This window comes from Neodiprion pinetum, chromosome 3, assembly GCF_021155775.2.
Source record: "Neodiprion pinetum isolate iyNeoPine1 chromosome 3, iyNeoPine1.2, whole genome shotgun sequence".
Classification (NCBI taxonomy): domain Eukaryota; kingdom Metazoa; phylum Arthropoda; class Insecta; order Hymenoptera; family Diprionidae; genus Neodiprion; species Neodiprion pinetum.
In genome coordinates, this window is record NC_060234.1 from 4,821,861 (window position 1) to 4,847,842 (window position 25,982).

At 34.7% G+C, this 25,982-nt stretch overlaps 4 protein-coding genes across 10 annotated transcripts; 2 read left to right on the forward strand and 2 right to left on the reverse strand.

The window, feature by feature from the left end:
- Positions 1-860: 860 nt before the first annotated feature.
- Gen (XPG-like endonuclease) lies at positions 861-4,063 on the reverse strand. Of its 3 annotated transcripts, none has more exons than XM_046617964.2 (7): positions 4,048-4,063; positions 3,468-3,759; positions 3,078-3,369; positions 2,691-2,968; positions 2,439-2,600; positions 2,197-2,362; positions 861-2,096 (listed from the first exon to the last, which is right to left on the reverse strand). In XM_046617964.2, the coding sequence occupies exons 2-7, from the start codon at positions 3,623-3,625 to the stop codon at positions 1,008-1,010; spliced, it is 2,145 nt and encodes a 714-aa protein (XP_046473920.1). In that variant the 5' UTR covers positions 3,626-3,759; positions 4,048-4,063; the 3' UTR covers positions 861-1,007. The 3 variants fall into 3 exon arrangements, with proteins under 3 accessions (XP_046473920.1, XP_046473919.1, XP_046473918.1); XM_046617963.2 differs by lacking the exon at positions 4,048-4,063 and adding an exon at positions 3,900-4,030; XM_046617962.2 differs by lacking the exon at positions 4,048-4,063 and having other exon boundaries at positions 3,468-3,880.
- A 632-nt stretch (positions 4,064-4,695) lies between these two features.
- LOC124214128 (dnaJ homolog subfamily C member 5) lies at positions 4,696-15,081 on the forward strand. Of its 4 annotated transcripts, XR_006882086.2 has the most exons (8): positions 4,696-4,949; positions 6,056-6,194; positions 6,390-6,542; positions 6,704-6,835; positions 9,767-9,823; positions 10,548-10,701; positions 13,257-13,373; positions 13,771-15,081. XR_006882086.2 is itself a non-coding variant. In XM_046616181.2 (7 exons), the coding sequence occupies exons 1-7, from the start codon at positions 4,930-4,932 to the stop codon at positions 13,316-13,318; spliced, it is 717 nt and encodes a 238-aa protein (XP_046472137.1). In that variant the 5' UTR covers positions 4,696-4,929; the 3' UTR covers positions 13,319-15,081. The 4 variants fall into 4 exon arrangements, 3 of the variants coding, with proteins under 3 accessions (XP_046472137.1, XP_046472138.1, XP_046472139.1); XM_046616181.2 differs by having other exon boundaries at positions 13,257-15,081; XM_046616182.2 differs by lacking the exons at positions 13,257-13,373; positions 13,771-15,081 and adding an exon at positions 11,357-12,827.
- Positions 15,082-18,590: 3,509 nt separating this feature from the next.
- Positions 18,591-20,906, reverse strand: LOC124214671 (THAP domain-containing protein 2-like). Of its 2 annotated transcripts, none has more exons than XM_046617202.1 (4): positions 20,778-20,906; positions 20,394-20,636; positions 20,056-20,277; positions 18,591-19,965 (listed from the first exon to the last, which is right to left on the reverse strand). In XM_046617202.1, exons 2-4 carry the CDS (start codon positions 20,544-20,546, stop codon positions 19,636-19,638), a joined length of 705 nt encoding a protein of 234 aa, XP_046473158.1. In that variant the 5' UTR covers positions 20,547-20,636; positions 20,778-20,906; the 3' UTR covers positions 18,591-19,635. The 2 variants fall into 2 exon arrangements, with proteins under 2 accessions (XP_046473158.1, XP_046473159.1); XM_046617203.1 differs by having other exon boundaries at positions 20,730-20,788.
- Positions 20,907-21,385: 479 nt separating this feature from the next.
- NHP2 (NHP2 ribonucleoprotein) lies at positions 21,386-23,313 on the forward strand. The gene is made up of 3 exons (XM_046617210.2): positions 21,386-21,681; positions 21,870-21,942; positions 22,239-23,313. Exons 1-3 carry the CDS (start codon positions 21,498-21,500, stop codon positions 22,468-22,470), a joined length of 489 nt encoding a protein of 162 aa, XP_046473166.1. The 5' UTR covers positions 21,386-21,497; the 3' UTR covers positions 22,471-23,313.
- Positions 23,314-25,982: the final 2,669 nt, after the last annotated feature.

Sequence of the window (25,982 nt, forward strand, 5' to 3'; positions counted from 1 at the left end):
ATTTTCTTTATTTATTCAATCTTCGAGGCTCGATGGGTCCAACCGGGGCTGTATCCAGTAAATTTCGTGCAGCTTTCGGTCATTTTATTACTATTATTTTGGTATACGGTCGACATTCACCAGAGAATATTATACGTGTTGGAATAGCATGTGCTGATGCTGAGTCTAGCATTTATCAGAATTAGTAAGAATTTTTCCAAAAATCGCAGGCTTCGTTATTTGCAATTTTCGGTAGTAAAAAACTTAATGTTGGAAATAAGGTGATCCACTTAATTCGAGCAGTCATAGTCAACTGATAGGATTCCGAAAAGGATTCACTCCACAATGCTTCCGATTTATTCGAAATATTGAAGGTTTGAGATTTTATATTTATAATTTTCGGGACCCCAAAATTACGTCGGGTACGTCGCTATCGGTAATGATTTTTTAGAACCATACTTTGTAAATATTCAATTCTCAAAATTCATTAAAAAAACTCCAAAATTATATATTAAAATGACTAGTTTATTATAAAATTGATTGTTCATAAAATAAGTCAAAGAAGTATTATTATATATATTTAATTTGGTTATAATCCATTTTCCATCATTTCTATCCGTTTTCTAGGTTCAATCATCTTGAACTTCTTCAGAGACGGGCATCGCGTGATGCGCCTAACGCGCCTTCGAAAGGCAATCCAGCATACGTAGCAGCATGCTAGATTGCCGCAGTGCTTGAGCACAGGCGCCTGCGATTCATGTGGATACCCACGATACGTAATTCATTGTCGTCACCGAATGAAAGAACCAAGCAGCTATTTTTGAGCTAATGGAAAGAATTAAATACATTTTTTTTATGTATAAAATAATGTAAACTATATTTTATCTGTACATAATGGATTACAATACTATATTTACAATTTTCATCAAGTCCGCACAAACAGATGATCAATCTTTTTTTAGCGTATTTAATACTAGTGCAGAAAAAGTAAGAAATGAATAATAATAGCACTACGCCCTTCGAACTTTTCACTGTGTGCCTTTTGCTTCGTTTACACGCTGAGTTAATGGAACATAATTTTCAATGTCCGCAAATTCATCTGTGACATCGTGCTCAGTGATCGGGCAAACGTTAATATGTTCCTCGAAAACATTACACTGTGCTTTTTCTAAATTAAAATTACCTTTTGCTGTACAAATATCAGAATAATTATTGTGAGATACGTCTGGTGTCATATTTTCTTTATTGTTTTCAGGTTTCAACGTGTGATTATTTCTCGAAGAATAGAGATTGATAATTTTTCGGTTGCATATTTCTTCGACAATATCAGACATGTCAAGTTCCGTTTCCCCTTCACTGGCAAAATCATCAGCAGTCAAGTTCTCGAACATTCTGTCCAGTGTGTTATTCATTCTTGGGTTTACCTCGGCGTCTTTGGTTCTTTGGATCTGTGGCGCGCTTTTGAGACGCTTTGGAGTAATTTCCATCTTGTTGAACGAGTCTTCTAAACTCTCCACCACGTTGTTCACTATGTAATCGTCTATTTTTCTTGTATTGACTATGTCAGCGAGCTTCTTTCTCCCCCTTTTACTAACCTGTTTTTCCGGTTTTTCGGTATCAGCGTTGAGTTCTGCCTTAGGTTTGGCTTTGCTGGTGGTCTTAGCTCTGGTTTTGGAGTTCTTAGATTTCTTCTTCGCAACTTTTTCCTCTTCAAACTTCTCGACTATCTCAGGATAGCATTTTGCAACTAAACTCTGAGGCTCGATTGTAACAAACAATCCTTCGGGGGGATTTTGCTCTTTGGAATCATCTTTCAGCGGTTCGGCATCTTCTTCACTGGATTTTACATCCGACAGAGTTATCAGACCGTCGAGAAATCCCTCCGCATCATTCCATATGATTTCGTAACTCGCTACTGACTTTATATTGCGAATTTTTTTTATTCTATCAGGAAATATCAAGTTTGATACGGGCAAACCGTTCGAATACTTCATGAAACTTATGCTATGTCTTAAACTTATTTCTGGTAGACTGACAAGCTGCCAACGCGTCATCAGTGGAAGAAATTTCTCAAACGAGTAGTTTGGTTCCCAGCCCAGCCTTTTTTCCATGAAAAACTGTCGAAAAAATGTTCATCATTTTCTAATTTTTACCTTATATTTTATCAAGTCACTTAATAAGCATGTATATGCGATTGATGATTCGAATTATACTTACAATAAATTTGACCACTTTTGGTTGTTGCCATTTTAGGTCTAGACTCGATGGAACCGGACCTTTCCTAATGAGATACTCATCTATTATTTCTTGATTCGGAAACGTATCAATGAGAATTGCTTTTTTTCGCAGGGTTATCTCATTCATTATCAGTTTTTTCTCCTCCCTATCGAAGATCAACGATTAATAAATATTTGGAAATTTACTTGGTGTCAATTATCCTAACATACAATTCTGCTCACTTATAATCATTTCTGCAACTTTTTACTGTGCCGCAACCTATGCAGCCAACTCTTGCGTGCAGTCTGACGTTACCATCATGACCACAAGACGTGCAATGCTTAGGATTTGCCAATCGAGCTTCAATTGTCTCGAACTGGTTATCAGTTTTCCAGCTCTTCAACCTGCGTAAAAGTGTTGAATTTCATTTTGAACATGGATTCAGGAATTGTTCAGATTTGATGCCATTTGAGATTTCACTCTCAGTGTTCTACCTGTCTAATATATCTTCGTCACTGACATGTGCAAATAATTTCAAGGCTGCCTCTTTGCCTGCACCATTCAATCCATCGTCGTAATCACAGCCACACAATAAGGCCAACGCTACCATCTTATTTCTATCTAAATTCAATGCAGTTTCAATCTTTTCCATATCATAAACGTCGATACTTCCTCCTGAAGCGACAGCTCCACTGAGGTTGAAGTTTCTGTATACCACTCTTGCCCCATACAAGAAACAGTCATTGTCTTGGCTCACACAACCATCCACTATCTGTAAAGAATTATTATCGAGATGTCAAGGACTTAGGATTTACAATTGGATTCACTTCATACTATTATAAAAAAATTCTGGTCAACCAATCCTCAAATTTTCATCTCACCCCATCTGCGTTTAGGTAGGCGCACATCGCTTCCGCCTCTCCGTATCCTTGAACACATTTAATTCCCATGTAACTTAGCATTTCCTCGCACTCCTTGAGCACATTATTGAATCGAGTTCTTCCACGTTTAGCGGTAGCCTTTTTCAGTGCTACAGCACCCGTTCTTTTAATTTGCTGTATTTCGTTTCTCCGTTCGATAGTTTTTTGCTTCAGGTCAGGCGCCTTGCCTTCGAGTACAAACACCGGATGAATGTCTTGCAGGAGGAGGTTGATCGTTCGAAAATACAAGTTTCTACGATAGTGAAAACGGACAATTGAAAATGAGAAATGTCGATAAAGTCAGGGAACCAATTGCGAAAACGCTACACGAATTCATCGTTATATACATACCTAAGATACATCTTTGGCTGCACGACATTGTCGGTCACAGTTTGACTGTCAACGATCCAGCAGCTCAAGTCAATTGCTAAAGTTTTGCCCTGCAGTTCAAACAGCGGTTTTCTTTCGCAAAAAGGTGTTAAAATTGTCCAAAGGTGTTTCACCCCCATTGCGTAATAAACGCGCACGCCGTTTTAGAGCAATGGGTATTTAGAATCGGCATTCGTTGAATTATTTTCTCGCAAAATAAGTTTGCGGTTTATAAATATGATATCGATCTCTGAAGTATAACTTTGAACCCCGCCTGTTAAGATTTGTTTACACTCAGTTTAGAACATAGAGTAACTGTATTTTAGTAAAGAGTTGGATGCTTATGGGAGTTGGCGTGTTATAAAAGTTGATTATCAAGTTACGGACGTTTAAAAAAATACTGAACTGACGTACCGACATCAAGGTTTTATCCTTTTATATTTCATGCTTGAGACGACAATAGAAAACTCAGTGTTAACCATGGAACGCATACCAGCTTCCCTCTTTATCGGCAAACTCCGTTAAATTGGTAAAACTATCAATAAAGCTACGATCACCTTACCCTTCTGACTATGACGAAAAATTGATTAGTGTTGGCCCTCGTTACTTGATCCTGCGAGTAGGAAACGAACATTCGGAACATTCGAAACCGAAGGTTAACTACACGTGTGATAAATGCATAAGCAAACATTGTGAGTCATGCATCGCGTTGGGTCGCATGATTTCACGAATTCAATAAAAAAATCTTCAATTTTTTGATTAAGCCCTATAAGAATCGCGGTGGGACCTGCAAAAGTAAAAGTATTCGCATTTTGTCTTTGCGTGAACAGAAAAACGTAGTCAACGTTTTACGTGTAATATCCCGTTGACTGAAGCATATACCATTTCGGAATCTTAACAGTTTTGCATTAACCGCCAGTCGTGACGTCAACTGGCGGAACTTTTCTATTAGATAACAGAGAAAGATATATGTCGGTTATAATCTGTCTCTCGTGCTCTACACCTGATTGGCCGATACGTCTCCTCTTAGCCAATGAAATGCAGAACAAGAGAGACGGGAATGACTCTAATATTTCTTTCTCACTCTCTCTCATCACTTCGGATGAATTTTTCGCGAGGTCGATTGAATAGGTAACTCCCTCCAGTGGTAATGTTCTAAGGATTCGAGATATCCAATCGACAGATCGATAGTAAGCAGATCGTCCGCAGCCGCTAAATTTCTGTAGTTAACAAGCGGCAGCAGCAGCAGCGATACGTTGACATTTAGTACTAAAATATTGAATCGGGTTGTAAGCTCAGTTCAGTTGGTGCCTGGTGGCTACCCTTGTATTTCCCGGCAAATGTAAAGATGTCCGTGTAACAGAGTCGCTTTTCGAGTGAATTATTACTCAGTATTATCCTCTAGCCGTTCGTCGTCCCCGGATCCGTATCAACACCAACGATCATGGACAGGAGAAAAATGTCGTGAGTAGTATTTAACGGCCTCGTCGTCCCTCCTCGTCTCAATCCGACGTCTCGCAAGGCGTTACGGAGAATTTCCCTGCGCCCAGGCTTATCTAATCTAATCAGAATATTCTCTGAAATTAGCGCTCTTCCGACGGTCCGCTTGATTTGATGTAACGCCGCCGAAATTTTTTATTGGAAAATTATCGGCCCTAGAAAACTATAGGTTAACTGGCCATGGGTGTAACTGTCACTCGTTGCTGCCACCCAAAGACATTCGAGAGGCTCTGCCGATAATTTTATATCACTTTCCAAACGGCTCTAATCTCGCTAATAATTACCTCACCACTTTTGCTTCATCTTATTGTCATGAAACCAATGTGTCATCTATTTTATCTCTTTATTATTCGTCAACCAGTATCGGACGCTGCCTTGTATGTCATATCTGTCGTTGAGTCAAGCTATCGTCCACACTTATGACAATTTTAATTATAAGCTATTAATCATTCCTGAGAATCTTTTTACAGTTCACACCCAAAATTCAACGAAGATTATCTGTTTTCTATTAAATTCCTCGCTCTATCGTTGATACTGCAAGAATTTAACTCTGACGATCGCTGCTTTGTGATTGATAATGAATAATTATGCTGTCAATGAACTGTTCCAAATAATACTCTTATCTCATGAATATCAGCTCAATAATTTTCATCCAAGTGTTAAAGGCAGACGACGATATCGTTTTTCACGCGATTGTAGCTCATGTCTACTTTTATTCTAAACAATTTTATTTTTCAGAATGATACTAAAACTGACATTATTCACGATATTTATATTATCATCTTAGTTCTAGAATTGGATTTTTAATATTTACAAGTACGGTACAAATTGCATCGGTTTCTTTATTCTACGATACCGTGTCTGATTAGATAGATTTTTTAAATAAATAAATGTTCCATAAACTTATGTGGGCTCTACATTTGCGTTGCCTTAGGTGTAATTCGCAAACAGTTTAAAGATGAAAAATTATTTTATTTTTTCAACCGGACTCTCGGAAGTTGCTTATTATATCGACAAATTAGTTGGCACAGGACTAAAGAATGCTATTTCACGGAGTGAATCTATTCTAGAACCTCGGGGGACTCCCTCTACCAGATCTTGGAAATCCAAAAGACAGCTACCCCTGACGAGATAAAAAAAACATATCGAAAGCTCGCTCTTAGATTCCATCCAGATAAAAACCCCAACAATCCGGAGGCAGCTGATAAGGTAACGAAGCTCAATTGTCTCATCCACCCATCATACCCAAGTTGCATTCAATTATTTCTGTTCAGATTCAGTTGAACGTGTAAAATAAATTTTAATTACCGTGTCAAAGTATCGAGCAGAATATGCAACATGTTATTTTTCTGTGCTATTTCATTCCACGATCGTTCTATGATTAAAATTCTAATCTTGTTTCAGTTCAAAGAAATAAACAGGGCACACGCCATCCTCACGGACCTAACAAAACGCAACATATACGATAATTACGGCTCTCTTGGTCTCTATGTAGCCGAACAATTTGGCGAGGAAAATGTTAATGCTTATTTCGTGGTTACTTCTGGCTGGTGCAAGGTGAGAACCGATGTTACTAAAACCTACAAGTTCAAGGTATAATTTGAGAATAGGTTAATGCTCGCGCGAAGTAGCTGCAATAAGATGAATCAACAGCGCTGAATTGCAATTCCACAGTGTCTTCACGATCATCGTTAAAGTTGTGAATATGCTCTTTTCAGGCCCTGTTCGCAGTCTGTGCCATAATAACCGGTTGTTACTGTTGCTGCTGCTGTTGCTGCTGCTGTAACTTCTGCTGCGGCAAATGTAAACCAACGCAACCAGAGGACAGCGGTGCCTACCATAATTTACAGGTCAGTATTTAATGGTTAAGCTGAATCGACGAAGAATTTGATGGTATTTCTGATATTTGGATATACATTGGAAAGTGGAAAACCCCGAATTAATATCTTGTTTGTCTTTACATTGTGCACCTGATATATCGTACAAAATGGTTTTCATAACAACTGCGTAAAAAGATTATTCTATGTTCCTTTTATTCAAATTATGATTAATCATTTGAAAAATCTGATCTTTTGATGCTGACGCATTAAAGAAAATCACTAATAACTACGGCCTTTCTATTACATCTACAAATTTCTTCCATTCTTGTTTACTCGCACTACTTTACCTTTGCTTGAATGGTCATGAGAAATGATTAGCTACACGCTGATTTTTGGCTAGTATGCAAATCAATTTTTCAAAATAATATTTATAGAATATGCAAGTCGTGTGTATAATTCTTTGCTGACGACCGTCCAATGAAAAAATTTCAACGACATACTCGAAAGACGCTCAGTAGAAAATTTACAACAGTTTGTAGATTGAAAAATATAATTAAATCCATCTCGATTGAGTGACGAATGGAGCATTGTTGCTTAAATAAGTGGCTTATACTTGATACAATTATTATATGCTAGTAAAATTTCGTCCTGAATGTGCGAGTATTAGAAATGTCTTCTAACTACTGTATGTGTACATTCCTAGTACGTGATAGTTGATTGTGCGAATTTTGATGTGGCAAAATTCTGTAAACACTGTCGCTATGAATTTTTACATATGTACAGTGTTGGGCACATGTAATTTACAAATGAACACATCATTGTGTTGTAAGTCGTTAAAATGTCCACACCTATGGAACATGTTACCATAAGTATTAATTTCGTTGATACTTTTTGCTTTCTTCGTATATCATTTTAATCACGATTTTCGCAATTGTCAGTTCGTTGTCTTATTGTTTATTGCTTTGCACAATGATGATTATGAGTAGCGGAATGTTAGGCTGTAGCGAAAAAGAATACGTTTTCTTGTTTTTTGTTTTTTATTCTTCACCAGTTTGTCACAGGTGGTGTTCTCGAAATTAAATTCCGAGATCGCGTATAAGGAACTTTTTACGTGCAACGATTCATTGCTTCTTGCTATTTTCGTCTTCCATCTCATTCAGTATGCAAAAAAATTCCGAATTATTTGTTTACAAACTTCATGTCAGTCTTTTTTCATTATCGATGAATTTTCTCAAAAAATTTCACGTTTTCAATGTAGTGTTTGCATTTTATTATGGCTTACATGATTGACGATGAATGATATATCGATATATCCCAAAGAATAATAACTTATTTTCGCTGGTTAAACGATTATGTCACACAGACTGTTTTGCTTCTTCTTCTTCTTCTTTTTTTCCTCTTTCTTTTTCTTCTTCTTCTTCTTGGATCTTGTAATTAATAAACCAACTAGCTTGCATTTTCGTTTTGGTTCTTATGCAATTCACTAACACAGTGTGGAAAATGTCAGATTAATATCTACAGGGTAATGTAATAATTAAACTTGACCATCCGTCAATCACCAAAGGAAGAAGGTACGTAGAATTGAAGTTATCTCACACTGGTGATATAATTAATTTCCCTGTTGTACACGTCGCTTGTCAAAGAATGTAAATTTTCCCTAATTTTGTTGATTAAACGCAATCGCTACTATAACATATTCTCATTCATTGGAACATTGACATCGTCACAATTTATTGGACAATTCATTTTTCAACTGCGCGTCAAATTCTATTTTCCAAAATCACTTTCATCACATGTTTACTATCAATTTTAAATTTCTCGTCACATGCCATTTGGTAAAAATTCATGCGTACTATTCCAGCCACTACGAACGATGTAAGCATCGCAATATCATATTTCGCTTTTATTTTTCCATCCGTTGTAACATTAACATGTCGACTGTAACTATTCTCTCCTACTTTCTGTATATCCCCGCAACCCAATTCTGTGCTTTTTTTTATTTCTAATCGTTGTGGAATTTAATCTATCAGACTCGAACTGACCCGTCTTCTAAATTCTGGTAAGTATTTCTGTTAACATGCAATGGATATTTTTTCACGCTCGCATCCATATCTTTAGCAACGCATATGTCTCTGTCACATCAAATGTAGCGCTTATCACATAGATTTCAGCAGGGTCAATTAATTGGCAATGGTCTATTTCCCGTCTGTCATTTATCACGCGCTGACTTCTATTTTTTCTTTCATTAATTTCTTACTTAGCTCAGCAAATCTTTCTGTTCAGTGTTAATCGGTTTTCAGTTCGTTTGCTATGCCCAATGATCATCGCCGACATCGAGTATCGTTATTATGCTTTCTTGAGCATGACTCTAAGCGAAAGACGAAAACCTTAGAAGACGTTGCAAGTCAAGAAGAAATCGACAAATTTTTTCACTAATTATTAATATCAAAATTTAAGCTAATGCTCCGAGAGTCATCGACGCGATGGCCGTTCGCTTCGGTAAATCTTCTTCGGCACGCGCGTTGTACCTTCATGTCGCACCTGTGTTGTTGAGCATGGCAGTGAAAGATGTAGCTTATTTATAACAGGAGCTGCCACCTTTCATGTATCCATTGGTTCATTTGTAGTCTCACATTGAATATCTCATGGCCAATAAATAAGTAAAGATTTAGTAATTTGCGTTTATTTTTAATACGTATTGTTATTATTATCATCATCCCTGTTCCTAGATGGTTTAAGCATCGTAAACGAATCGATCGATTTCTATTTATTATTTAACCGAATAACCATTGGATCACTCGAACCCTTATCAATATCTATTTCATATGGCTGCATAAACTGGGGAAGCAAGCAAGCTTACCTTAACAATACGTGGGCAAATTTTTATTACCAAGCATGTGCAGCCTGATCTTGAAGGCACTTTAGCATAGAAGTTTTGTTTATGTTGTTGTTGTATTGTAGCGGAACCAGAATGCAGAAGGAGGCATAGTGACCGACCAGCCGAGAAGTGGGCGCAAGGTAAGTTGTCCGGATGCTGCGCATTACTTTAGCTAAGTACAACAATATCACAGTTTTAAGTCTCTACGTTTTCCACACTGTTTCCGAGGTATTGTATTTGCAAGTGGTGTACAAATTCATTGTATTTCATACCTTAACGCGTATACCGAGTAACTGCGTCAGTTTCGATACTTTTTTTTTTTAACATTAACTTGCCGTCATTTTTATTTTAGCTCAACCATTGCGACCAACGATAATGTTGAGGGACAATATTAATATCGCTCAATGCGTTATTGAAAACCATTCCTAATCATTCTTCAACAAATTATTCAGCCTTCTCGAATCACTTCGATACAATTATGATTGATTCTCATTCATCAGCATTGTAATTTCTCTTTGCGCATATCGTGTATTTCAATTTTACTAAAGCAAGGCATGCGTACCGTTCCTTAATTCCATCAACGTGTAATCGCATCCTCTCGCATAAATACTTGTTTCTGATTATAAATGGTACCATCGGCGATCTAATAAACAGAGTAAAAAGTCGCAATGCTGGTCTCTAAGAATGATTAATAACAACTACTTCTTTTTCATCCTTCTGCTGTGAATAATATGCTGCGACTACAGATATCGATAAATTTGATGTATTATATGTACATAAGGCGTTTCTTTTCGATATTTTTTAACGGTAATAACAACAGACACATCGTGTTACAAATGAAAAATCAACAATGTTTTCCGATAGGAGGATGAAAGCGACGAAGATGCTGTAACGGCGCAACCTCAGGGAGGCGCCTCGCAGGGAGCGCAACCCATATTCGCAATGCCACCACCGCCGACAACGGCCAATGAAAATACAACCCTTAACAGCGGCGGAGACCGCGTGATCTACACGACCGGTATTACTAGTTCTTGAATTCATAACGCAGTAGTGACACATTTGTACAGTTGAAAGCTGAGGAATATTATTTTAGTAACAACTGATAGTCACAATCCGATAACAGGCTACGCATTTGTCATATAATTTACGCAGAGCAACAAGTATTGAATAATGCCGGTAACGTTTAAATCGTCAGTCCATTTGCCGCTGGCCGGAACTAAGTGAATTCATTCCGTTAAACTGTATGAAATTGAACAGAAAGCGCGACGATAAGGCTAAAGTCCTCCTCTTCCTGATGCAGATCAAAACTGTTGACTTTATTTTTTCGTTTTTTTTTTTTTTTTTCACCACATGTAATTGAATTAATTGTATGTATGTGCCGAGTACATAGCCACAAGAACATCTTTTTATTATGAATTAAATATTGAGCGGGGAGTTCTGATTGAAAAATCTTAAGGATAATTTGTCGCAGTCTTATACATATATTATCATTGTAATATATAATATTATAATCTGTGATATTTTCGGTAGCTGGATGCCGATAGTCAACCGGGTGATATTTCACTTACTTGTCACTCTGCGTATAACAATGTTTATTGTAGTGATAAAGACACGCGATGCATGTTTTTTTCTTTGCACTAGATGTGACTTTTTGTTTTTTCTCTTTATTTCAGTTCCATTAACGTCCGCTTATTAGTTTCCCGTGCCTTAAAGTATGTCGCATATAAAGAATGCATAATCGTAATTATACATACCATACATTTTTCCAGTTTACTTTGAGCCAATAAGTTTCGTTTACGATAATGTGTTTTTCTTTTTGCTTGTTTTTTTTTCCTTTCCCTTTCATCTACAGATCGTATGAACGACATTTAAATATAATTCTTTTGTAACTATTCAACGCCGCTGTTTGTCTTTCAATTCTGTTAACGGCAATCCTCAGTCAGCTTCTGTCAATAATATTAATTTACAATGCATAATTTTAATGGTCAGAGACATCGACGTAGATAATCATGTGATTGGTGTAGAAAAAAATTATCAATCGAACTTCATCTCTCACAGTCGTTCTTGTATATCGATTCAAGTATATCAATTGGATTATGATGAATTCGAAATGAAATATTAACCAGGTGTATAAAATTTCTTTCGATTTACCCATTCAATGTAAATAAATTTATACTTCAGGTAATCGAGGCCTGCGTTTTGGGTTTTGAATATTTTTTACGCTTTTAGGCAAATAACATTTCGTATCAATGTAAGAAATCGCGATTACGCGATGGTGTATTCTGCCTTGCGTGTAAGATCGTTGATCAGTAGTATGGAACTAAGTTACTTTGAAATGAGTCAATTGTTACCCTTTTGCGCATCATGCTGTACACAATATTACATGTAATTGATTTTTAATTATTAAAACAATACGCATGTCATTTGGACTTTTTTTTTTCAATCTTGCGTCTTTTTTTTTAATCTTTACGTTAATGTTTACACTACGAGCGTTTTCAATCTTAATTTTAAACTCCAAGTAAATCGGCCTGGCATAACTGATCAAAATTTCATCATGACGGTATTATATCTATCTGTATGTTCAGAAAATTTTATTTACATTGAGTTGAAGATTAGCACTACTAAAATCTTGAGTGAAAGTACACGGCTTCAAATTCATTCAAATCTTTTGCATAATCAAATCAAAGACATCCGTACGTTATTATTATTATTGATTATATAAGTACACCGCATGCTGATACTTTGCTATTTTTTTATATCAATTAACTCGCCGCAATTTGTTGAATTAATGCAGAAAATAGCCGTGTAAAACTAAAGCGAAACGCTTACGGTATAACGTATATAAGAAAGTAATTAAAATTTCATAATTTCGTAGTGATCGTTCCATTTTATTATTATAATGTATTCATGATCCTTTCACCATTATTTTATACTCGTCTGTACGATTCGATTTAATATTTAATTTTTTTCCCAATCTGTTCCAATATCGACGATCCTCCAGCGTTTCAACAAAAGAATCGCATTTACGTAAGCTTTACTGCTGACGACTCTTCCCCAATCCTCCATCCTCTGCTGTTGAGTTTCATCGTCGTACAATCTTAACATTGTATCGATCCCAAATAAATATATGTATATTTTTTTTAACCAAGTCAAGTTATTCATATTATTACTTTGTATTTAACTTAATTTAACATTAATTTCTCTTAAGTTGCGCAATCTTATTCATTTTTGTAATCTTACCAGATATCCCGAATGATTATTTTCCAATAAATCACTTTTTTAATTTATGTATCGTAACTTATAATCATGAAAGCTCATGAACATACAAATTATACGTATTTGTAGATTTAGGCAATACGTAGATTTAAAGGAAAAGAATTTGCCAATTGAAGTATAGCTAGCTAAAAATTGTCGCTAGAAATAGATATCATAAAATTTCATAACACCGATTAGTGCCTCGCAAATTCAATTAAATTTTGAATGGATATCGACGTATGTTTGCAAATTCTTTTTTTTTTTTTTTCTACATATACGGCATTGAATTATTGACCGTAACATTTAATGTGGTCGTAGCCACAAACCCGTTCACAGGAGCACCGGTCGGCCAATCGACCAACGGACCAACCGAATGGTAGTTACACAACGTTAAAATCTGCCAGAACAGCAAACACCTTTACCGAAGTTACTAAGGCGAGCACACTCGCTATGCCTTACTCGGAGTGAATGTAGTTTTTCTGCTGGGTATGAAAAAAAAAAAAAATAAAGAAACAACAAAACGAGAAGCAAACGAAAAAAAGAAACAAACAAGAGAAATTGTTTTGTTTTTAATTTTTTTTTTTTTTTATTCAACGGTCCGATTGAATGTTGCATAATTATTATAATCTATCTAGCTTCGCTGTATAATTTCAAGTATTGTCTATTAAACAATCCGTGTTTATGGGATTTATTGTTGACGATTACATTCTATGGAGTTGCTTTAGTTTTAGGTATTCCAACAAATCGTGCGACAGTCACTCCATTATAAAACAATTAATTATTCAATAATAGCCAATTGAAAATATTTATTAATAATCTTTTTAATCAGCAGGGACTTTACGTTAATCACATACCAATACATCGGTACGTAAGTGAGAAATGAAACTGATCAAGACTAAGAATATTATAGAAATGTATTACTACTTAAAATAATAGTTCACCAAAGTTTCAATTGTATTAGTAGATTATTTATTGTTCATTACTCTCTCATCATTCTAAACTAGTCTTACGTTTTTATAGATTGATGAAAAAAAAAACTTGCCGAATGTGTCCCACACGCTGCGAAATATGTTATAATGTGTTTATTTTTTCTGCGATAGAAAAATACTTTCGTAATAACTAGCATTATTCAATCGTTAATAATTATTATTATATCAGTTATACTTTTCTAGTACCTTGTACAAGAATTACAATTTTCAATTTGAGAACGTCAAATCACTGTCATTGGTAATTATTGTTCGAGGGTGTGGCCGTTGACTCATTAATTAATTATATTTTAAATAATGGAAACACTTAATTTAGCGTGTCCAATATTACGAAACGAAATTCTAGACGATTGGTTTGATTTATGACTCGATATTGTTGATAATGTAAGACTTAATATTATGCTTAGAAAATTGTTCTATTTTTCTGATTTATTATGTACTAAAAACATTCGAAGACATTCTCGAGATATCTTTTTCACAAACTTCCGTACCGTGTAATTGTTGTGACCAAGTCGCACCCTCGATTTACAATAAATTTTTAGCCAGAGCGCTATTATCGTTGGGTAAAATGACAATATGCGTATATCAAAATCACAATTTGTTTGAAACATATACGTGATTGCATTTATATACTCATGCTATTATGGCGTATTTCTTCGTTAATGTCTTATAGATGTACATTTCATCATTATATATACGATATAAAGTATACTACGTAATTCAAGTCTATTGGAAGAAAGGATGATGAAAAGGTGGAATATGAAAGAGAATCTAACAGTTCAAACCGAGGGAAATACTATAATAGATGTAGCTTGCGAGTTTCTTAAATCATAGTTAATTATAGTTCGTAAGACGGCAGAATTTATACATAGATATACACTATTCAACGGAGTGACAGTAAACTATTTTGCAAGTTGATGATTTCACGTAACTAAAAGTTTGAAATTGTTGATTCTCATATATTGTACACATTATATATACATAACAAAAACTAAAACTTCGTTCCTTCGATGGAGTGAAGTAAAAAAACTATAAAACAAAAAAAAAAAAATACAAAAAAAAACAAATTGACAAACAAATATGTATTTAATCAGATATACATATATTCTTATCTCACGTTACACATTGTTAGCATCATTTTAATGTTCGTTAATCTAGGCAAGGAGTTCTTGACACGTTACTTATGTCGACTAAAAAAGTATCCCTAAATGATAAGTACGATTCAAAACTTATATCCCAAACTTATGTTCAAATTCCATTACGGAAAACAGTATCATCTGCGAAGAGTAATTTCTTGTTTTCATCGACTCTTTGACTCAATGATATGAATATCTAAAATCATTCGTTCATGCGGGATAATAATGGTATGTATGTACATGCGCCTGCAGACGAATTGTTACCATCGGTTTCTATGTATCATGCAAAATTCAAATGTAATTCAAGATCTCTCGAATCTACAGCGTTAGTTTTTTATTAATTTGAAATCTGAGTGAAACTTAATCATTCGTAATAACTATTCAGACATTGTCGGTACAAAATATTTTTGTAATCATGTAACTAGACTTTTCTGCACATTGCAAAGCTTGAAAATTTCTGCATATTCTTTCTCGATGAAATCTTCATGAGTTTTCAATCAACGAGCAAGCCAATATTGCAATAATTCTACAGACAACCGTACGTGATTATAATAATTACTTTTATTAGGTACGAAGGAACCAATTACCTCTGATCAAACTATGCAACGCTATTATGTCGAAATGCGCTCGAGGCTTGCTAGTGCGTTAAATCTGCTTCCGCAATACTAATGTATACCGATATGTTTGAATTGACTTGTTTTTAAACGTGTTCCGCAGAGATTATCACTACACAATTATTGCTAAATTTATCACATGTGTATCGTTAATGTTGTCGAGAATAATTACTAAACAATATATTATATTATACAGTAAAACAAGAAAATCAATTAAACCCGTACCGTAAGATGTACTTAAAAAAATGAATAAACGAATAAAAAAAAAAAACATAGCGTGTAACAATTTATGAATTGCATTAGAATTATACATATTATACATACATAAATTATACACATTACGTATATACATATATATATATATACATATTGTATTTATCAATTTAGGTATTGTAAAGTCATGTAATGTGAGAACTGTAAATAAATATTAATACAGCTTATGCATAATTTTTTTTTTCTTTTTTATTTCGTTTATTCGCCAGAAATCAGTTGCGAATAGTAATTATGAATATATATATATAAAGTTACGTTCGATTTTGTGTATATGGTAGAGAGTATGTATTTATTTTTTATTTAATAATTTTTTCATTCCCATTTTTAGATGCAAATTGATAAGCTTCGGACGTAATTGGATCGGAAATAATTTAGTTCATCGTTAGCTCGAATCTTTTTAAATGAATATTTCGAGAGCATTTTAGCCATTTTAGCGGTAAACGGATTTAAATATTTGAAAATAGTTCAGCCGAGTACCGTCATTTAGGGCGCCACCATCGCAAACAACGAAAAAACAATCGCGCATTTGTCGCATTTCGATTGAAAATCTCGAGAGCTACTTCATTTGTATTCAGTGGAACAGTTTAAATTTCTTTGTGAATATTAATTGGTGAATATTAAATTCGTGGGCAACGAATTCAAATTCAGGTAAAGACTACCTCGCATCGCATACATAGCGCATTTGTAGCTTTTCGATCGAAAATCTCGAGAAGTGATCCACTTGTATTCAGTGGAACAGTTTACATTTCTTCGTGAATAAACTACATACACTTATTTGAGCGTAGCGAAATTCATGGGAAGCGAATTCAAATTCAGGAAAATACAATCGCGCATCGTGTATATCGTGAGTTTGTAGCTTTTCTATCGAAAACCTCGAGAACGAATCCATTTTTATTCAGTAGAACAGGTACACTTATTTCAGCGGCAGCGGAATTCGTGGGAAAGGAATTCAAATTGTTTGATAGTAGTTCAACAGAACGCCGCCATTTCGAGCGCCACCGTCGCAAGCGAGGAAAAGAGACAATCGTGTATCACGCGATCACAGCATTAGTAGTGGTTGAGTCGGATTCAAACGTGGTTCGAGATGCTGCGGAGCAGGAAATTCTTCATCTGCGCCAGAATTACATACTCAAAACATTATCGAACATCCAGTTTCTAGTGAATTATCGAATTAACAATAAGAAACAAATCACAATTCAGCCGGCGAAAGGTTTATTTCAACTACAGCAAGCAACGTGATCGTGATTATAGAAATGTTCGTCGCAAGCTCGAATAAACAAAAGAACTGCGGTTCTCGGAACGATTCAGATTCCAATTATTGTTTTGATTCTATGTTTTTTCCGTCGCGAGCAGCATTAAAGTGATTGATTCTTGATGTGAACTGTGTTTTGTTTGTGTTTGTGTTTGTGTTTGTTGTTGATCAACAAACGGATCGTCGCGTTCTTTTAACCCTCGGAAACAAGGTTTGTGCGTCGCGTACGTTTCTTCGAGCTCACTGAATAATTCGATCCCTGCAGTTACGTTTTATCAATTATACCTAATGTGAACAGTGAAAAAATTCTACTTAAACTTAACCATATTTTTATCAACACTGTGTTAGATAATGCAATCGAAGAAAAGTTCTATCCCCTTCAATTTTTCCATCATGCACGAAAAATACGGCATTTCTGCTAACAGTGACTGTACATCAGAATAATCTTCGTGGATTGAGTAAGTAATCCGTTCTTTGCTTTACTATTTTTGTTAAATTATTTACAATGAAATTTAGATTATTCAATGCCGTCGGAGATATTAAAAATTACTTACATTGTCGGCTCTCGAAAAAATTTGCTTAGCGTCTAGATTGTCCGCGCTTTTTTACGAAATTAAGTCAACAGTTAGATTTAAATCAAGAAAATTCAGTTAGAATAAAAAAATATTGTTCTTTTTACAGTGTGACGTGTAAAATATTTCGTATGTGAATCGGCAGCAGCCAGTGAAAAGTGATTCCAGTGATCAACATAGCAGTCAACTTCACTCAAGTGAAAACAAGAGTCTTCAGTATCAAAATTGGTGAGTTAGACAAACCATATTTGCTGTCTATCTATTCCTCAATCTTTCTCCCCGGTAGCGTGGTGGTAATATTACACTCATACGATGAATTGTATAATTATTTTTATTGTCAATTTGAATTCTTTCCTCAATTTTTGCCATGAATATTTACGATTATGCAGCTGCAGGAGTCTATACTCAACTTAATCGTATTTAATTTGAGAAAATGCTATCCTGTTATTTGAGATTTTTCACACCTGTTTTCTCATTGCATATACTTCTAAATGATTAATGCTCAACAGCAGAAAATTTGAAGCCATTGTGAACAATATAACATTTGATACTTGAAGTATAATTAAATTCATTACGAATTCATGAGTAGCTGGATTGATAGGATGTCTACTAACCCGTTTTCTTCCTACAGTTAAACCCAGAAACGTAAGTTACTCGTGCCTCAAAACTACAGACCACGGTGTGATTGATATAGGATCGAATGAGTGTGTTGGTGAGAATGGAAATAGGGTAGATATAGGTGAATAGGTAGGATAAGTGGATTGATTCAGGGTTCTTACTGATCTAGGAAAATCAATGGCATAAATAATTTCACAATAATTATACACAAAACGATTTATTATATTCATATTTGAACAAACGGGATTGGAATACCTATTTTACATTTTAATGCTATGCCTGATTCAAATGTAAAATGCAAGTCTGACGATTAACTTGGTGTTACTAAGTATAACAAAATGTACTCCCTGATTTGAATTGTTTCTCGTAAAAATTTTCAACAACCCTGGATTAAGCCGAGTATTGTTTGAATGCGTGTTTATTCGTTTAGCTCTTGCGATTATTTATCAATATCCGTTCGTTGAATGCAGGAAAGAATACCGGACAAAGTTTGGTAGTCAAAACGCGATCGGTGTGCAGGTTTAGTCTAAGTCGGTACAGCGAATTTTCGTTCCACAGCGTCAAACAAACATCGACCAGTTTTCAACTTTATCAATATTCATAAATATACTTCTAACGAGATGTATATTAAAAAAATTTCTTCTATTAAAAACCGATAAGACACATGTCGCAAGCAAATAGATCGATGATTGTTTGACTGAGCAAACGCTTCTTCTTGTTTCTGTGTTACGTGGGGCACAGTGACGAGAGATGCTGCGCTCGAAGACGTCGCGACGAAGAGGAACATCGACCACTACGCTACCGCTTTGTTTTATTTTCTCTTCCATTCTTTATATTTTACTTTCTCCTCTCTCCGTTATTCAATTGATTATGAATTTAATCGTATTCAGTTGATTATAAATCGAACCTTGTTGGCAGTTCTGATGAGCAATTAAGATACCATTTTTTTTCACTGCTTAGCTGATACGATTAAAATCAATCATTTCTTCACCTACATTGATCACGAGTTCTTGACAACTCACATTAGGCACTAATAATACTTTGATTTTTAGTCAGTGCAGTACCGTCTTCTAATTGTACGAACTGTTTTCTGGCTTGCATACCAAATACCGTCGTGTACTTGTTATATTCTGCATTTTAGCGTCTTGGATTTTATTCAAATCCAATACTCAGGCGGATTCAATTACGCGTAAAGTGTTAAAGTGACTAATTCAACATTTCTGAAAATTTTTCGAACTTTGTAAGACTAAAATTTAAACTTGGGCAAAACACACTCGAGAATCTCTTGGGCGCAAATTTTTCGCTCTTCCATCCTACGTTTCAATTTCCTATTGACACGTTCGGAATTCCTTAGCCTTTGCCTCAGTTCCAGAATTTCTCGTTGTTGTTTGATCAATCTTTCCTTCATGTTTCTTAGATAAAACGCACTCATCGTTAATGCTCTCTTTGCACTTTTGTCCATCACCGCATTTTCCTCTTCTTCAGATGACACTGTTGGTACTTCATTTTTAATCGCATCTACATTTTCGTTGGCAATCAAATGCGTCCTGATATCGTTAGTGCTGTTAACGTTGTTCTAGAAAATAACAACGTTTTTAATTTCAAGTAAAACTAATAGGAAACTGATAGAAACGTAAATTGTGATTGGATTGTGCTCAATGTTTACCTCACAATGTTCTGTCGCTGCTGATTGTTCAGCCATTGAGTGTGGCACGGGTAGATTTTGTTTCGAACTACCAGGTATTAATTCCAAACCATTCTTGTTTAACTCGTTGCGAGCATTCACCCTTTTGGAACGAAGAGGAAACATTATTGGCACAGCGTTATGTCTTAATTTCCGTTTTCCGTCTACCCTCGGTTTCTCCCACATAAATGGAGGAAAATGAACCTGCGATTAATTGATATTACGAATCTACTTTTCAATTGCATGTGTAATGTACTGAGGGTTTGAAAGAAATTAGGTAAAAATTCTTAGGAACAGTGAATATCTTTGAACTATCGAACCTCGCAGATGCAGGATGTGCGATTCGGTATCCAATTTTTTCTATCAATCATTTTGGCCCATTCTAATCGTCTCGCTAGGTTCGTTGGAAATGATTTCATGGAATATCCCTTGGCACTAGAATTGTGGCATCCCGGTACGCTGCAGCCGGGCATTTTGGATTTAATTTTCAGCTTGACAGTCCCTCGTTGTCAGAGGCAAGCGTTTAGATTTGTTTATTATTTATCCGTGGGTTAAACGATTACCTAAAAATAGAAAGGGAGCAATGAAACCTAGCCTAATCTAATCTTACTACACATCTTGTATGGGAAATTGGTGTATAAATTTATTTACGGTACCATTTTAGAGATTGGTGTTTCTGTACTCTTTATTAGTTATATACATACCACGTGTTCTCAAGTCGATTTTTATCAGTCGACAATAACAAATCAGTGCCAAGTGTCAACTATCCTTTGGCATGAAATAAAGATGTAATGGGAGAAACGCCATTTAGCCATCATATTTTCAACTAGAGCAAAATTTTTCATGTAGATAATGGTGTCAACGATATCGAGAAAAAAAATCTATCTTACCGACTGAGAAATCAAATTTTTCAACTCTTCGGGGAAAAATTTTTTATCTTACAGACTGAAAAAATCAAATTTTTCAGCAGATTGCGTTGACAGTTTCGCGGGGAGGAATCACTTCTACAACCTTCTATTTCACCCACGTTTAAAATACAGATCCACGATTTATCACACCGGTTGTACCTATCGATGAAAACTGTTTTCGAGGCTCCGTTTCTGGCATTGAAAATCCATTTGAAAATAACAAATGATGAACAATAATTGTACCGTAAATTATTCATTTTCATATCGTGATCGGGAAAAACATCTCTACCCTACCGACCGAAAGAATTCAATGTGTCAACAGATGTCGCTAAGCCTCGAGTGTTTCGCGTAGAGGAATGACTTCTATCTGTTCGTTCGAATATGGTTCGAACCCTGTTCTAAAATACAGACCCACGTGCACCCACGTGTTCTTCAACGGCTTTTGCGTCGATCGGTGGAAACTGTTTTTGAGGTTGTGTTTTCGGCATTGAAAATTAATTCCGTTGCGAATAAAAAATGACGAAGAAAGAAAAGGTCGTGATAAAAATCGAACCCGATGATACGTTGGACGGAGCCGACGGCGACACGTCGATCGTAAAAGGAAGTAGCTACGAAGAGAAATTGAACAACGTTAGCATCATAGCTAACCCCATGGCGTCGAAAAAGTTGACCAAGAAAATTTACAAGCTGATAAAAAAAGGTAGAATATCGATCGATTAGAGTAATAAAATTCTGTGACATCCGTCAATTTGAATCTCCCTCGAATTCCTTGTTCGTTTTATTACCTTGCAATTCATCGAATGGTATTTACAGTTTACAATATCGGCGCTAGCTTTCTTCTGAAAAATTTCCATTAATTACTTTGCCATTTCTCTTCTTCATTCGCAGCATCGAAGCACAAAACATTTTTGCGCAACGGACTCAACGACGTTCAGAAACACATCAGAAAAGGAGAAACTGGGTAAAGATAATTCAGTAGCGTACATAATTCGACGTAACAGGGCTCATTTTCTTTCCTGACTTCACTTTTTCATCTTACTGTTAACGGGATACGTTGCAGTAGAACAAGTGTTTTCAACATTATTCTGCTTTTCTATTTGAAGTTAGAACTTGATGCCCGAATACAGTAGATTACCGATCTGCAAATGAAAATTGTACGTTATATCTGGTCCATTTGTCCAATGCGAAACTTGAAATTCGTTGTTTTCGCCCAGAAATTCCTCGTGTTTGCTTATCTCTCGTTGTTTGTTTTGGCAGGCTGGTCGTTTTTGCTGGTGACGTAACTCCGATAGAAATAATGTGTCACTTACCTGCCGTTTGCGAGGACAAAGACATTCCGTATTGTTACACTCCTAGTCGGCAAGATATCGGAGTAGCGATGGGCGTCAAACGTGGTAGTCTAATGGTTCTGATCAAAGAGAATCCCGAGTACAAAGAACTTTACGACGAGGTGAAAAAGGAAATGGTGAAATTGGCATTGCCGTTGTAAATAATTTCATTTGACAATTCTATTATTCCAAGTTTGAAGTACGTTGTAAGTCGTCTATTAATATGGGGATATTTTTTTATTCGTAAACAAAGTCGGATGCCGAATGAATTTGTTGAGAGTATTTTTTTTTCTCTCCTTTTGTTCTGCAAATTATGAAAAGCATAGAATAAAATAATGTGCAGGCTGATGGCTTGGACAAAAATCAGTAAATAACAAGAAAAAAAAAAAACATAAATAAATAAAAACGAAAATATTACTTCGAATGATGTTTTTATTACGAAATTTTCTACTCCTACATTTCTATACCTTAAATTATGTATGCAGTATGAGTACATTTTACACGTATGCATGATTAGTTCACAATCTTACCCATCGGGTTTTTCATATTCTTTATTCTCTAAATTAAATCTTACGTACGGAGTCTCGTTTCAATCATTTTTCTCATGCGATTCTTATTGGCTTTTCAATTATTATTAATCGAATCAGCAGCCAAAAAGTTAAAACATTTGATTTTTATTTTTCTCATTAGCTAATTGGCTGGCTGTTGATTATTATTACAGTATGATAGTTTACCTCTTTTCTTGGAACGAAATTGAATACAAGTTTAACGAAATAGACGGGTAATTGTTATTATTATTATTGTTATTATTATTACTATTATTATTGTTATTTGGTATCGTTAAACCAGTTTCATATACATAATTATATCGTACGAGAGCACCATATGTCAACGATGATTATATCCGAAGTCCTCTCATCGTGTTTTAAGAGAAATGAAATCTAAGAGCATACATTTTCAAGTTTATTTAACGCGATCGCGATATTAAATAGTAACAACGATAATGGTTGTAGAAAAAATTCAGTAGACTGTAATCACGTGATCTGGGTACTGATTTGTGTAAAAATTAGATTGTCACCTTTGGTGATGATTATTCAATTGATAAAAGAAGCGCCCAATCATCCGATGATGTATTTTTTTCATTCTCGTTTCAATCGAAATACGTAGTTATAATCCTAGTAAGATTCGATATATCGTTGGATTGAGAATGAGTTTGGAGGAAGCTCGACGAGATCAGACCTCGGCAAGACTGTCTTGCTTATTACAGAATAATTATCATTGTTATTTATTAGTTGTTATGATATAATAGCAGTGTATATATGTATATTTATAGTCTAGTATTCAATGAACATCGGTAAAAAATATACACACATATGTATTGTGTATATATATATATATATATATTAGAGTGAGCCAAAGAAACTTACCTGTCGAATCTATGGTCTTAAAAGGACCTATTTTCCGAGAAAAATATTCTTCCGTTTAGAAAAATTTTTAGCTCAATTTTAAAAGGTGTCGCTGCCCATTTGAAATTTCCCATTTAAATAACACACATATAATTTTTTTTCATTATAAATGTTGTAACTTTTGAACCGTTTGAGATGAAAAAATTTTCAAGGCATATTCTTGTAAGGCATGAAATTTTCTAAAAAGAGTCCATGGAGTTGATTTCTTAGACTCCAAATTCGTATAATTACGGGCGGTGAAAGTCGAAGAAAAGCGGAAATATGCGGTATAGCGTTAATACAAAATTATAATCGAACTTTAACGAAAAATGAAGAACGAAAACAATTTATTTTGCAAGTGGTGCAATCAAATCGGCAGCAATACCGTAATTGTAACAAACAAAGTTTTATCAACAATTCAAAAGAATGTTAATGTTTAAAAGTGCAATAAAAAATAAATAAATGATTTAACGCTCTACTCCTTTGACGAATCTAGTTTATAAACAACATCTTTCACACACCTTATTTCATTTTAGTTTAAGTTTTTTCATTTAGTATGGATATTTTCAATCGTAGAGCCTTAAAACTGCATATTTCCGCTTTTCTTCGACTTTCACGTTCCGTAAGTATGCGAATTTTTGAGTCTAGAAAATCAACTCAGGGTTTTTTTTCAGAGAATTTAATACCCTACAAGAATATGTCTTGAAATTTTTTTTATCTCAAACGGTTCAAAAGTTGTACCATTTTAAATAAAAAAAAAACAAATTTTTTGCGTGTCATTTAAATGGGAAATTTCAAATGGCCAGCGACACTTTTTAAAATTGAGCTAAAAATGTTTCCAAACGGGAGAATTTTTTTCTCAGTAAATTGGTCCCTTTAAGACCATAGATTCGATAGGTTAGCCTTTTTGGCTCACCCTAATACATATATGTATGCATATACATGCTTGGGATAAAAGTGAGAGAGAGATTGATTTTTTTTTACTTATTCTTCTTTTCAATACATTGACATGAAAATTGACTCAACTTTTTAAAACCGGGACGTACTTCTGGGTATCGATTAATTACTACACTTATCACTTTGTTAGAGGAATAAAGAAAAAAAAAAACGAATCAGAAACAATTATTTCTTTACTCCAATCGCCCGCTCGGTTTAATCCTTTTTATACGGTACTATGACATAAAGAGTGTTTACACGCACAGTGAACTGGAAGTAAAATTATATCGTTATAGCAATTATATCACGCTTTGACATAAAATTATCTACGTTGTTTATGCGTAGTATAAAAATTATATTTTACAATCAATAGTCGCAAATTGGTGTCCGACGTAAGAAGGAAAGAAAGATTGAAGATTATTTTACACGGGAGTGAAATACACGTTACACTGCTCAAGTTATTGCTTTTACTTCGTTTTTATCCGTTCCATCTATATAAAAATTCCACGTATAACTAGCGATATGACCAACGATGATAAAATCCTTTTCATTGATTCGCAAGTCGATACAATAATTTTTCCAATACACATTACAAAGCTTCTTTTCTCCTCTTACTTATACTCCCTCTCATTTCTTTCTTATCAACATTACGACGTACAGTTTCGCGTCGTCGATATTATTTTAGACATGAATTCCATCGCGTCGTTATCCATTTAACGATGAATTTATCATCCCATTTGATATTCCTAAATCATATACCTAAACGCGTAGCGTACGTAAAATATCGATGTTACCAAATCGAATTATTAATTTTTTTTCTTTTTTTTTGTTTTAATTCTTTTTTTGTTTCACTTAATTCACTTTTTCATCAATCTCGATGAACAGCGGTGGAATAAAAGTTAGCGAATGATTAATTATCGTATTACACACACGTGCTTGCGGGTTTTTTTTTAATTTTTTTTTTTTTTTTTTTCGTTTCACCTGACCGTTCGTTTTATATATTTGTATAATATCGTAAATCCTTTCACACGTAAATCTATCTAACGTACTTGAATCATACATATTACATCTATTTTATAATGTAACATGTATTATAATAGACGATATCTTATGTGGCAATATTTTACACTTACGTCTTAAATTATATTATACAAATAATGAGTATTATTAGGTATCGGGAATGGTCTTTTAATTAAAAAAATTTGATCTTCACGTTTAAAGTTAAAATTTAGTTATTTTTATTTATTTTTTTTTTTTTCCTGATTTTCACCTCTTCTTTTGCTCATTGTTTT